The 14,607-nt window shown below is 41.0% G+C and overlaps 1 protein-coding gene across 1 annotated transcript in view; it reads right to left on the reverse strand.

The window, feature by feature from the left end:
* Positions 1–14,607, reverse strand: part of rbpjb (recombination signal binding protein for immunoglobulin kappa J region b) — a 46,416-nt gene that overhangs the window by 12,704 nt on the left and 19,105 nt on the right. The window contains exon 2 of the mRNA XM_044021764.1: positions 7,965–8,003. Within this exon, the coding sequence (XP_043877699.1) occupies positions 7,965–8,003 (39 nt within the window). The remainder of the gene's footprint in view (positions 1–7,964; positions 8,004–14,607) is intronic.

Below are 14,607 nucleotides of genomic sequence, written 5' to 3' on the forward strand. Positions count from 1 at the left end.
ACATGAAAGAGTAGGTGATTTCATAACAAACAATGGTGCATTGGCGACAGGAGACATTTACCTTAACTTCTTTCTTGCAAAAAATTCAAGCACTTTCAATGACCCATGTCTATTTTGCAAGTTTGAGTTGGACTTTGATCCATCAGACCCGGTAATTATCAGTGCGTCAATTAGGTAATTCTGGAACGACACCTCGGAGGCTTAAAGCATATGCTTAGCCCGGCAGTCGTAATGACCTCTGCAGAGCCTCAGAGGCAACAAAAACATGTTCTCCCCCAGCTGGGTTCATTTGAGCTGAACTGTTGATGGCTGGCTCAGAGGGACAATGAGGAGAAAGGGAAGAAAGAGAAAGAAAGAGAAGGCCAAGAAAGAGATGGGATTGGGAGAAGGGAGGTAAAGAAAGAAAAGGGGGGAAAAACAAAAACATCATAGCTGAAAAAACAAAAACAAGAGCACTGAGCTCACCAGCAAAGATTCCTCATCCCGTGTCAGAATGTTGCAACGTCTGAGCTCCGATTACTTACAAACCCTCCCACCTTTCCTGCAACTGCCCACCTCCTTTACACAAACAAGTCGAAATTTATTTAGATTTTTGGTCAGGCAAGCAGTAAAAACAAAAGGGGAAAAAAAGGAAAAGCGGAGGAGGGGGGTGGGTGGGTGTCAAGGATCAGGCTGAGATGCACAATTAAGACGCATCACGCGCAGGAACACGCACATGCACAGATGTCCGTGACACCTGACACGCGAGGGCTTCCCACTCAGCTTTCCACTCTGCCATGCAAGAGTGCTGCACACTCGCTGTAGACAGGGCCTTTTGTTATGAAAAGCAAGGGGCCCTCAAAGTGTTAGTGTGTGTATGTCTGTGTGTGTGGGAGTTCTTGTATTTGTTACCTCGTTAGGACCTTTTCTGGCATAAACACTGACCGTGTCGTCCTCATGAAGACCAAAACCAGGTCCTAATGAGGGTACGATTTAAACTCCGGTTTTAAGTTAAGGTTGAGCATTAACAGGTTATGGTTACGATTAGCGATAATGTTTTGTTTAGATTGTCCAAATGAAGGGAGGACAGTGCAGGGTCCCGAGAAGAATAGCTGCACAAACTTGTGAGTGTCTGTGTGTGGGTTATGGGGGGTCAGAGGAGAAGGCTGAAAGAAAGTGTAGATGAGCACAGCAACCCCACGTTATGCACCGTTCAACCTTGAACCTTAAAACCCTGTTTGAGTCCTATATATAAAGCCTAGAAGTGTATCAGACTGTCTGAAGTAATAGCCCATCACATAATATTTGTTAGAACTTCAACTTAATTTCAGAACTCCAAATACTTGAGGCCATTTAACTGATCGGATGCATTGTCACACCAGCTCAGCAGCACATGGAGAACATTATATCAATATGGAGAAAACAATGTTCCACACAACTTCAGCCAAACTCATTCACCCGAAAACATTACAGAGCTTACCGGATCTGCATGGATGTGCTGCTTTTTTCTTTTGTTTACATTACGTGACACAACCTTCCTCTGGGGTTGAAGTGAATGATACACTCACAAGTACAAACACAAACTTTGCCCAGGGAGACGTCCTGAGCTATTTGCTGATTAATTGTGTGAAGAACACACTCTGAATCTGCTGATGTGAGGCCTGCAGGGCACGTGTCACCCAACGCCTGTGACGCTGACTGTGACCTGCTGGTCTTACGGGAATGATGACATCACAGATAAAGCACACACACACACACACACACACATTTTCTTATTCGTGACTCACAGCCAGTATCTCTTTGCTCATTACATACAGATATCATCTCAACTCATGTGATACATGGCTAACGATAAAGTTAATACCACAGTACAGCAGGACGATACATCACCATATTTGTGCAACTGAAAATGTCACCAAACCACCTGTCAAGTGCAAACTTGGAGGAGGTGCATTTCCACCTCTGTCCACTTCCTCAGCCAGTTTACTTGCGTATATATAACAGTGGTTTCTTGTCGGTGTGTCTGACATGTGGTGCTGGAGGGGGCTGTCAGAAAAAGACAGTTAGAAGCAGACCAAGGTCAGTCATAGGTATGGGGCGATAACCTGTGTCAAGGCATCAAAATTAAACAAAAGATTTTTCTGTCATAACATGTCTAAGGTATGAGTTGTTTTTAGTGACACAATGAGAATCACGCGTTTTGTGCGCTATTCAGTAACATGACGGCTGTAATTGCAATATCATACCATGATATTTTTATTAAAGATTATCCTGCTGTCAGAATCTCATACTGCCCCAATGCCTCGTCAGACCTGCTGACTTGTTGCAAGAGTTGCTAAAGCAATAGAAACGTAGTGTCTGCCTTGTTCCATGTTGACCAACACAAAAACACTGGCCTTGCATGAAATATGCTAAAAATATATATTTTTTAAATTAAATATCGATAGCTGATGCCAGTGCAGCAACAAATCAAACTTTGTTTATCATTACATACATACATTTAAATCACACAGGCACAGTAAAAATGCCAGAATCAAAGAATGAAAAAGAAAACAGGAACAGATGAAATATTATTTAACCATTCTGCATATGATAATGACCATTTCAATCTTTATAATATAATTCTTTAATCTAATTTCTTCCTCATTATAAAATTGATGCACACGCAGAAAACATGGAGACGCATGAATGAGACGCAACATTCAGACTGTATATTGTGAATGAATGGTGTGCATCTTACCCAATACCCCACCTTGATGTAGTTAGTTTGTTACTAAAATGCTGCTGATTCAAAATTGTGAGGTTTTCTTTGAAGTATGTGACAGGAATTTCCTCAAAAAAGACTCAACACAGAATCTGCGACGTGTCTCTGGTTTTATGATCTATGTCATTTTACATTCATGACATACTTGTGCCACCACATACGCTAGTTACTCGAATCTCTCTTGTGTAAGTGAGGTTTTTCGTGCGACAGCTTTGGCTTGTGGTTAACAATGTTTCAGTGCTTACCAAACCGTTCCACTGTCGCCGAGCACATGGGGGAAAGACCGTTCCTTGTCAAGACCAACACACTTTAGCAAAAGATTGAGCTTTCACTCACAGTGGCTCTTTGCTATTGTCACGTCTTCTTTGGCATGGATATCCACCCTTGGTCCATAAAATAACCTCTGAATCGATAACAAAGATGGCCAACATGTGTCAGTAATCAAGTGTGTCGCATAAACCCAGTGGTGGGTCTGTCTTTGAAAACGTTTGTTGTTCTGTTGTGTAGCCAAGCAACGTTCAGAACCACACAACTTCATAATAAATTCTAGTGAGGGGCGCAACGTTTTGTTTTTTTTGTTTTTTTTAAATGACACTAAATATCTCAGGATGGATTTTGGGCAAGTGTGTATAAAACGATGTAATACTCGTCTAATAATCTTCTCTCATTGGTTTGAATACAATAAAATATATGCGATAATGTCATAGTGTTGGATTTTCTTTCTAAAAGATGTAAGAGGTGGCGCAATCCAGATATGAGAAATTAGAAAGCATATTTAAAAAGGAGTGGGTAAAGTCAATTGCATAAACAGGAATTGGTGGCAAGGACACCAAAAACTTGTGATAAAAGCAGGGAGTAATGGCAGCAAAGGGTAACAAGTGGGACGTCTGACTAATCACTCACCTCCTACACACACACACGCGCACACACAGACACACACTCAGAGATTAGGTCTCTTCCTGAAAACTGATGACGGGAAGGAGAAGTGAGAGAAATGGTGACCAGAGCTTTACTTCCTATGCCTGCAGACACACAAGCTGACATAACCTTTCTTCTTTTACCAAAAATCGGATATCCCTTTGAATATGAATGGGGAAGTTCAAACTCAAACCATAAAAACATGATTAAACTCAAAATATACATCCTATAAACTGCTATAGACTGTGTGAAGTATTTACCAAAAGGACAAAACAAGCAGCAGACATTCATGACACTAAAGCACATGAAAGTGACTGTAAGGTCTGTATCTGTCCTCTTAGATTGTGTAGTGTGTCAATACGCAAGTTGCAAAATTATTATACTTAATTTTTACAATTGTCAAGTGTATAATCACCCATGAATTAAATTAATTGTTGGTTTTCAACATTATCAAGGGTTGGGTCAGTTCTACAGAGGCCGCCATTTTAGAATACCATATTTTTTACAGTAGCCCACAATGAACAAACTAAACCTCTTTTGAGTTTTGATGCTAACTGAAGGCTACATTCTCCAACACACCTGGGTGAGGTGATGCATGTTCAGCTGCGACATGCAACTTCACCAATAAATGCTACATTTTAATATTAAGTCTAGTGAAATTGACAAAAAATACCACTCACTGGAAATTCAACACCTCTTTTTAGTTGATTTAATCAGAGACAGGAACTGACAGCGGCAGCAATTTCAGTCTTGACTGAACCCACCACACACACATACATGCACATGTATTATCAAAAGCTGCCATGCAACGGAGCAAAACCAAAACAAAACAAACAAACAAAAAAAACGCGGTTAAGCAGCCACTGCAGTGTAAGCAGATTTGTGCTGTAGATGGAGGTTGTTTACTTGCCTGTTAGACTGAACCAACAACACATGCACAAATGTATTCAGGCCATATAAGCAATGACATGCAGGTAAATAAAAAAAGAAGGAACTGAATCAGCATAGCAAAGAAGCCAACAACCGCAAAGAGTGAGTGTCAGACCAGAATCAAACAATGTGAGCACTGCGTCCAAGAAACAGGTTCAATTTGTAGAATGTTTTAAGCAAACCAAGTACATTTGGTTCACAAGGGTTAGACTCGAGGTTGATAGCAGACTTTTAAAGACTGATATAATAATGTATAAAAATAAAAAGTCAACAGCAGATTAATTGCCCAACAGCCTACTACCACTTTACTCCACTTACTGAAAACATGCTTAACGGAACAAGGGTTTTTTTTTTAATGAACACAGGCAGCAGCAGCATTTATTAGTGCAAAATTAGAGAGTTAAGAAAAAAGAGAAAAGGAAATGGTTGAGAAAAGAACAGCAACTAAAAATTAGATTCATCTGTCGACTATATTCTCGATTAATCGAATAGTCATTTGGTCCATAAAATTTCAGTGTTTGGCCAACCTCGAGATTATGATATTCTTAAAATGTCTCGTTTTGTCCACAAACCAAAATTAGTTTTGTTTAGGAGCAAAGACACCAGAAAATATTTAAAATAATTGATTATCAAAATAGTTGTCTCACCTACTTGAGAGGTGAGACAAATATATGCCAGACAAATTTACAAAGAGCCGAATGCAACAGCAGGTGTTGCTGGGTCGGGTGTGTGTTTGACAGAGAGAGAAAGAGAAAGGGGGGGCTAGTTGAAACGCGGCTACAGATGTAGCAGAGCAGACAGGCATCTGTCCTGTACATCTGCCACACAGCGACTGCGGCAAAGTGGGACCCCCTGTGAACACACACAGAGAAAGCATGAGGGAGACGAGGCTCACTAAAACACGTGTGCGGTGAAATAGCTCAATTAGTATGAGCTGACTGCAGTAAGTGTGTGTGTGTGTGTGTGTGTGTGTGTTTGCATCCATTTTGTCAGGCCCCAGGTTGAGACTTTCGTATTCAGTCATAGAAAGTGAGGAAAAAATCATTTTAATTTGTGAGGAAACCCAGTAACAGCCCAGAACATGTTAAATGGTTAAATGCTTCATATCTGGCCACCAGAAATGTTCCCTGACTAACTTAATAGAACTGATTCAATATTACGTAACATTACATCATTTTTTGAAATTACTGTGCATTACAACAGAGAGAGGATTCAAGACCGCTCATGTTTCTTTCGACACAAATGGTGTCAATGCACAGTATTATTTAGTGTGTCATGTTCTTGGATTTATTGGTGTCATGCTGGTATGAAGTCATGCATTTACAGAGTTGATGCCACCAGGCATCCAGACAACACCAAGAAAAACCAAGCCAGATCAGGATTTACCCATCCAAACACTGCTGTGGTGAGCTGAACTTCTCTGTACTACTTGGTAGAGGTTGCAGTTTAATAGGCTATAGCACCAACAACCAATGAGTGGGGAAATAAATCAATATTTTCAATACAGTGAGATCTGAATGGAACATGACGCCGATTCCGGGATGTAATTGAGCAAACAATGCACCATCAAAAGAAAATCATTCACAAATGAAAAGAAAAAAATGTAAGCATGTGATTTTAGACTTAACAAAAGTCTGGGCCAAACCGACCGTCACTGTGGGTCCTATCGCGGTCTGGATGTAAGAATTTCTGACAAAGGAGCAGATAAAAGAAAAAAAAAACACTGTCTATTGAGTGTTTCCATCTGAGGCGTTGGGTTCTTCCTACGTTGCTTGGATGAGTAAACAATTGAAGGGGCGGCTCCTCTCACAGAGAACACAGCTTCTCCAGATCGTACGTGCACATGTATCTGTCTAAATCAAACATGTCAGTATGCGAGTGTCTTTCTGTGTGTGTGTGTGTGTCGTGCATTGTATTTCCAGTCCAGTAGCCTTTCTGACAGGGCAGCCCCGCAGGACCCAGAGCTTTAGCTGCCGTAAAAAGACCCTGCAGGACTCGGCACTGTTTTTTTTAGCTGTCTGTACCACCGCCTGACCGAAAAAAAAGCACTGGGCTGCTGTTGCTGCAGGAGGGGGGCCGATAAGTGAGTGAACATGAGGACACAGAAAGAACAAAACACCATGATACAAATGGGTACATAGACAGACACACACAGAAGGGGTTGTGCCTTTCAGCTCCTGGGCCATCGAAGCCATCAGACAAATGCAGGGGCCACTGGAAACAGAGGACAGGCAGCACATGAATGAAGAGGGGGGGGACACATCAAAAGGTGCTGGGGCCCCTTTTTTCCAAAACCAAGCTTGGCTTTTCCAGAAAATATGCAACCCCTCATTTTCCCCGCGCACAGCATGACACACGTACACCCACACACACACACACACCGCCAACCCCCTCCCCAATCACCAACAAGCAAACAAGTGCATATGCATGCACTCGTTTACCCCACGACACACGCACGCACAAAGACCTCCAGAAGCAAGCCACAACATCCATCGGCATTCTCCATTCACCCAAAATGTTTCTGCAAATGACTTGGAACAAACATAAGAGGAGCAGAATAATCAAAAACTTGCAGCGCTCCTCGTCCCAGTTCTGCTGAATACAACACGCACGGCACAGTGCAAACAGAGTTTAGACTGCGAGTCCCTGGAAAAGGGTGAATTATTGCCCTGCTGGCTCGTTTCTCCACAAACAACTGGGAGGCATGGGGTTTATTTCAACATATTAAAGCACACCCCAAAGGACTTTGGAGTGACAGACAGACATCTAACTCGTAAACAATCAAGAGCATAACAAATATGATGTAACGTGACACGGATCAATAGATAACAACAGTCCATGTGGTAGAAGTAAGGATGCTTTGTTACAAAAAGTAATGAGAAACTACACCGGCGAAACGTGAGCAAGGATTCCTTCGACGACAAGGCGAAACTGAGAGAAAGTGTCCACGGTGTTGTTGTTTTTTTCATGGATGATTTTAGAGTCATGACTGATAAGAACCAATCAGGAAGTGGATGCTGGTAACTCATTGTCTCCGTTTCTGTCAATCCACATTAAAACCATAGTCCGTACATAGTCCGACGTTATCTTCCATTTAGCAGGGTGAGTGAGACTCACCTGATTAATAACTTGATTTATAACATCAGTAAACATTGGCCTGCAAAATTAATGGTCTCTATCACTAGTTTGACGACTGGTCCGATAGAACGTGACGTCAGTTTCGTAAATTACCTTCCCCTTTGGAGGAAAATAGACGATAAAACACAGCACATGAGTGGACACCAGTGTGATTGACAGCTGATATTGACCAATAGGAGCAATTTCAGTTTCGAGAAACACTTTTGAGTATCCTACAGCACTTGCATTCACTCACCTTGTTAGGCGCTGTGGCTGAGGGCGCTCCCCGAACTTCCTGCAAACACACAGAGTGAGAAGAAAACATGAGTGGGCTGGTTATCAACCACAACACACACACACACACAGTAAACACTGCATGACACAATGGTGCACACAGACAAAAACACACTCGCACCCACACTGTGGCCTTGACAGTGGAACTGTAATTGAGGCAAGTGACCGGGCATGTGTTTGTATTCATATTTGTTACTGCTTTAGGACCTCTTTGAGGTCAGTGTTCATGCTAGAAACCTGGTCCTAATGAGGCAGAACCTCATTTGATTTAAATTGTGGTTAAGTTAAGGTAAGACTTAGACATTAAGGGGTTATGGTTACGGGATAAGGCTTGATTAGGCTGCCGAAATGAATGGAAGACAATTCTTTTACAAAGTCACCAACAAATAGCTCTCTGTGTGTGTGTGTGTGTGTGTGTGTGTGTGTGTGTGTGTGTGTGTCCTCATGGCTGCAGGCAGGTTAAAGCAGAAGTACATGCACTAAACTTTATTCAAATGAATTCCTGGGAAAGCTGTGTCATAATAAGTTGAAGAGAAAAAGACACAACGTTTCCCCTTGTTTCAAATTTCAACAAACATAATATTCATAATAGTCATGGTTGTGATTAGAGGAGCTCAAGTGCAGGAGAAACATCTACAGCTATAGGCAGCAAGTCACAGGAAGCACAGCTATAAGATTGACAAGATGAGATTACAGTGATTTGCCAAAATTCTCAAAGGATAAATACACATACTTAACAAGAAACCCGAACATACTTAAATTTAAGAAGTTGAAAAATCCGAGAGCTTGTTTTAGTTATCAAAAAACTATCCTCAAACCTATAACAAGATTATGCAATGAAATTAGTAATTGATTAAACGATTATGGCTGTATTTCTGGTCAGTATTTAACACAGCCTCTGACATTACAGGCGTCTGCAATGCCGCAGGATGTAAAGCTGGTCTGAAGCCCCGTGCAGCAAGAGAACTAGAGGGTGACGTGTGTCACTTATGTGGAAAACTGGGCAGATGATAAAGTACAATGGCTCATTTCTCCTATTAAGCCACGGCACCTGTTCAAATTGTCAGTAGGGGCTGCTTTTTGTGCCGAGTCACGCTTCAGATTCTTCACTGCAGTCAGTTGAACCTTTCATGTGTTACCTCTCAGAACTACAGTCTTAATCCTCTCATTATTGCTTGATAGATTTTTCAAATAAAAAGTCATCACACTCCCACACACTTGCTCTGCTCTTTCCTTTTCATCAAGACCAGTTAGTTTCACAGCCTGTTAGAATTCACTTTGCATTTCAGCGGAGGGTTGGAGTATGACTGAAAACACAAAGTCTCACAATTTATTACTACTGCTAAAAAAACCCCGGTCAGTTTGATGGGATAGACACGTCTTGTCCCTTCTTGCTGGTGTATACACACAAAGGTTCGGTCAGTCAGGTCTGATAGTATTGCTTGACAAAGCCTGTTTTCCGATGAAGAATGCAGCATACAAATAATGCTGTGTCACTTCTGTTTACAAAAACCAAACGGAGGAAGAATGATAACAAATGGCAACAAAGGTCACCTAAAGTTATGCACTGCGACTTTAGGCACAGCTGCTGCAAATAACAATAATTTTCAATATCAATTTGCTAATTAAATAGTGCCAGAACACTGTAAAAAAATAATTAAAATAAAGATTAGATTCCCACAGAACATTTTGTTTTGTGGGAAACAAAGAGATCCAGTTTAGTAAGACATGACACACGACAAACAATCAGTAAATCAACAAATGTAAGAGGCATAGCATTACATATTGTAATTTATTTAGATGTTTAATGTATGTTACAAATTAAAGCATGAATCTACATGTATGTCGATGTTTGTTACACCACTGAAACGCTTCGTGGCACATGGCAAGTAAATTACTTAAATGAATGCAGCAAGCGGAGCTGATCGTAAAGGTGTGCATGTCGACAGTGTAAGCCAGACTTTCTCCTGGTGTAGGATGTGGTAGTGTTGCATGCTGCAGACAAGTGTGTCAATAAATCTAGCATGCCACCAATAAACAAACAGTGAGTCACCCAGTTGGTTAGGTTTAGGCAGACAATGTGATATTAAAAAAAAAGCAGCACGCAAACACGAAGAGACGGATGAAAATACTAAAAAAAGCAAGGCAAAGCAGGAATAAAAAGCAGGAAAGTAAAAACATGATTGGTGCAAGAGCCTGAAGGAGGGAGTGGAGGTGGAATAATTATAAAGGAGGACAATCAATAAGGTTCCCACAGTGAAACACTGATGCCTCAACAGGCTAATGGATTCCAGACGGCTCTCTTCTTTCTCTCCTCCTCCCCTTTCAAAACCTCTCCCCCCTCAAGTGCAAACAGTGAGCGATGGAGAAAGGGATACTGCAGCAGAGAAAGTGTAGAGTGAGATCGAAGGCGAAGCGAGATGAGGCGGGGGAAAAAATAGATGGTGTGTTTAGGACAGAGGAAGAATTAGTCCTAAGCAGAGAAGTGCAAATATTTACTGGCAGTTGTTCAGACAGGAAAGGTAAGTGATAGCAGGGGAGATGGCACGTGTCTACAAAAGAAACGTTTCAAATTTCTGAAACATTCATCGCACAAAAACAGTGATGTAAAAATGGCGAGTATGCAAACGTCAGTGCTTTTTGTCAGACAGTGCACAAGAGGCGCCAATTTCTGTGAAAAACCACAGTCCGTGTTTCTGATCACCTCGTCGTAGCGCGATCACTCGAGGCACAAACACCAACAAAAAACACGACCAAACACAGGAAACCACGAGAGGTAGATGCAAAGTTGAAAGAGAGGCACGTCGCCTGCTGCATGAGCAGGTTCTGAGGTAGGCTGGGCTACAGTCAAGTGCAACCACCACCACAGCCAAGTTCAGGACAATTCAAGGTCACAAGTTTTTAAATTTGGTCCACAAAAAATCACCACTATTCCTTTGAAGACACTATAATTGCTTTTAACATTTAATGGTCTTTAATTTTTCATTCTTGTGCTTTTAATGTAAGGCGCCTTTGAGTTTATGAAAAGCGCTATATAAATAAAATTATTATTATCATTATTATTAAATATACGCCCTCACTCAGATGGAGCAAACATTTAAAGGTGAGTACACAGATTTGCATGTTACTAACATGCCAAACTATTCCCACGCATTGTTTTTAAGAAGCTCCGGTGTCGTCATTCTCGGCTGGGGAGGACAGTTTGGCTCATTTGTGTCACAACCACATTTGAGGTGAAGACGTTAACCCCACTTCTGAGAAACATAACGTCACCGTCTCATCTTCGGGCCAAGAGGGTGTTCAAAATGGACCTGAGGTTACACTGCGCTTAGAGCTAAGTCTGTTTATCTTGAACTCAAAGTTTGAATCTTCTCCCAAGTTCACACAGACATGAATTTGGGATAAAACATGACAGCCTTAATTTGGTTGCATTCAAAAACATGAACAACCCATAGCCTACAGTGGGAATAGGTCACAGAAATATAAACTATTTGTGAATACTTTAGTAAAAAAAACTAAGTTTTGCCTAGCGCCTATCACACGGTGCCCCATGACCTGCATTACAACACCAAATCCCAACATCAGTAAAACTACCTTACTCGACTGTGACCTTGCGTTGGCCTCTCATGCAAACACAGACAGACTGAGTGCAGGTCAGCGGGTCAGCAGAGGAAAAGGAAGCTGTGTGTGAAGAGACATTTCGTCTGATTTGCTCTCTGTCCGCGAGGACTACTCTCCCTTCCCTCACTCCTTCCTTCCTTCTCCTCCTCCACACCTCCTGCCTACTATCACTTATTCCACTGAACACAATGAGGGAGAGAAACACCGCGGCGAGAAATCCAGCTCGCTACAAAACAACAGATTGCAAGAGGGGTTAAAGGTTCATTAACCTCACAACAGGTCTTTATGTCAATGCAGTTATGTACAAAGGGGAAAAGAAATTACATTTAAAGCTTGAGCAGTGTGTGATCCAACATATTACTAAAAGGAGCATGACACAAGTGGAAACATGATTTATCATGGTAACAATTACAAATTCTGACTTATCTCAAAACTACATGACGTAAAATGAGTTTTAGCCACAGAACCCATAAAAAGAGAATATGAGGAAGCAGTGTTTTCCATCCATGATCTTGTTTATTAAGCATTTTAAAATGCAATTATTTGAAATGAAGAAAAGCTTCTAGCTGTGTTTAAAGCACACGCTTCTCCAGCATCTTTTAATATTAGTTGGGGTTTTTCATGAGAGTTTTTTTAATAGTCATTTCGTTCAGATGCCTTAAAGAGAATGAATATCTGCTGGAAACTTTAATTGTCATTTTAAAAACCCAAATCTGTGGCCCAAACCACAATTGCTGCATTGTTCTTACAGAACATAGACATTCATTTAATGCTCCATGTTCTCTGGAGAATGACAGTTTAAACAAACTGAGAACCACCTCCTGGTCCACAAATCCAAGCGTGTGCCGGGCCAATCTGCTTTTCCGACGTATAAACTATCAAACAAATTTCCTTTACTTTCCTCAATCCTTCAAGGTCTGTTTATGAACCCTGTAATGAGGCTTTTTTTCCCTACTTTGGCAATCTTCTATTAGGAACCTGATAGGCCCATTAAACTGCTAAGCCTATGTGCTGTTAGCTTACCCTGGCACATTGACTAATGGTGTGTAACCATTAAAAGTGTGCCAAGGCCAATGGACTGGTACAAGACAGGAAAGTTGTGCCATTTACATGTGTGCAGTGTGAGAGAGGATGTCCTGACTGTGCTTTCACTGGGAAGTAAGTGTGACGTCAGTGTTGGCTTACAGATAGTGGCTGCAGTGTAGAGCCTCAGTCGATCAATCCCCAACACTCACACTTTTGTTTCAACGTCATTGAAAGACACTCATGATGATGTGCTATTTGGTCAATACAAAAGCAGGGTGGCCCGGACTGCAAGCTATTACTTAAGCCTATTTCACGCTAGAATTTGCAAGTATATCTGGGATTTGTGAACGAGCTATCAAAGGGTGATTAACACAATTTCCATTGCCAGTGGTTGTTCTGCCCAATGGTATTTTTTCACCTACACAACATCACCCACTGTGATGCCTTAAATCATCCAGAAATAATTCAAGGGTCTGCACACAAACGAGAACAAGTTTAGGAGGATTCGCATGATTCGGATAACGTATGATTAATTTTTTTCCCTCCAAAAATACAACTTCTATTCCTTTTGCAGCTTTGTTGAAGATCAGTGATGAAATGTTCCAAAAAGAGCTGTAATGATGAATATTAGTTAAATACAGCAAGCAAATTTCTGAGCCAAAAAAGCAGGACATTTGAGGAACGACGTGTCGCATAAACTGAAGACAATGTCCAGAGTTCCACTCTCACATGTGTACCAGGATTATCCACTTCATACACATGTTCGCCTATTGGAAATACTTTTAATACAAATAGATAATCTGGTTTAGTTGGTGGTCTTCATCGTGACCACTCACTTGCTCTAAACAGCTCTATTCTCACATTACACATATTCTGCAGGGTAGAGTTTGAGTCTGACATTTGTGTTCTCATGTACGACTCCTAAAATTAACGTCTCGATTAGGACTGTAGTGCTTTTATGAAAGCGTTAACTTTGTTTCTTTATGCCTTTGAGGACTATTACCTACAGCTGTAGTCACATTTATCCCAAAAAAAAAACACAAGACAGGAGTTCAAGGCTTTGTAGACGTACGGATATCATGTATACATCTTTTAATTGGATAAATTCAAGTGTACAAATACAGCTAAATGTGTTTTATTAGTGTTGTATTTTTAAATCTGTGTTTCTTCACCAATTAATTTTATGGGCTGCAGCTGGCAGAAGAGCCTCTTACAGCTCTGACTGCCTTGTGACCGACAGAGCGAGGATCACTGCTGAGTGTGTGTTACCGACTGGTCGCAAGTTTTCAGTTAAAGAGGACGAAGAAGAGGGCTCCCCTGTTTGTTATTCCTTAACTCGCAGGGCAGGAAACATACTTCACAGTGTAAAAGAGCTTGATTCTGATGCAACCTTTGTAACAGTGGATGACATGCACCAGCAGAACTGTTCTCAGTGCGGTTTGGAACAGAACTGTAGCTTGAGAGCCATGGGAAAATTGATAAAACCTGCTCTGTCCTGCCAACAACAATATTCGGGGGGGAAAATAAAATGTTGATAATGTTATTGTTAGTAAGTGACCAATAAATGTTATGACTGAAATATATATATATATATGTATGTATATATATAGAGAGAGATTCATATGTTTCAGTAGACTACTGTATATAGATGTACCAGAGTGGACTTAGAAATAAAAAGCATGGCTACAAATTCTTAGCAATAAAGCCCAATATATTTTTAACATGGTTTTTCAGTATGTTTATTTAATTAAATTTGCCTCCTTACTTTAACCGCCAAATGAAATTTCTATTACTTTTGCAGCTTTGCAGACACACATTGACATCATACTGGCACTTTAATTTCTCAGAGGCTGAACACAAGAGCAGCCAGAGGGTGACAGATACACCACATATTTTTGTGGTAGCTAATTAAAACCCAACACCTCTAACCAGCAGCAGATACGACTCGAAGACAGAGT

Source organism: Solea senegalensis, linkage group LG3 (assembly GCF_019176455.1).
Source record: "Solea senegalensis isolate Sse05_10M linkage group LG3, IFAPA_SoseM_1, whole genome shotgun sequence".
NCBI classification, from domain to species: domain Eukaryota; kingdom Metazoa; phylum Chordata; class Actinopteri; order Pleuronectiformes; family Soleidae; genus Solea; species Solea senegalensis.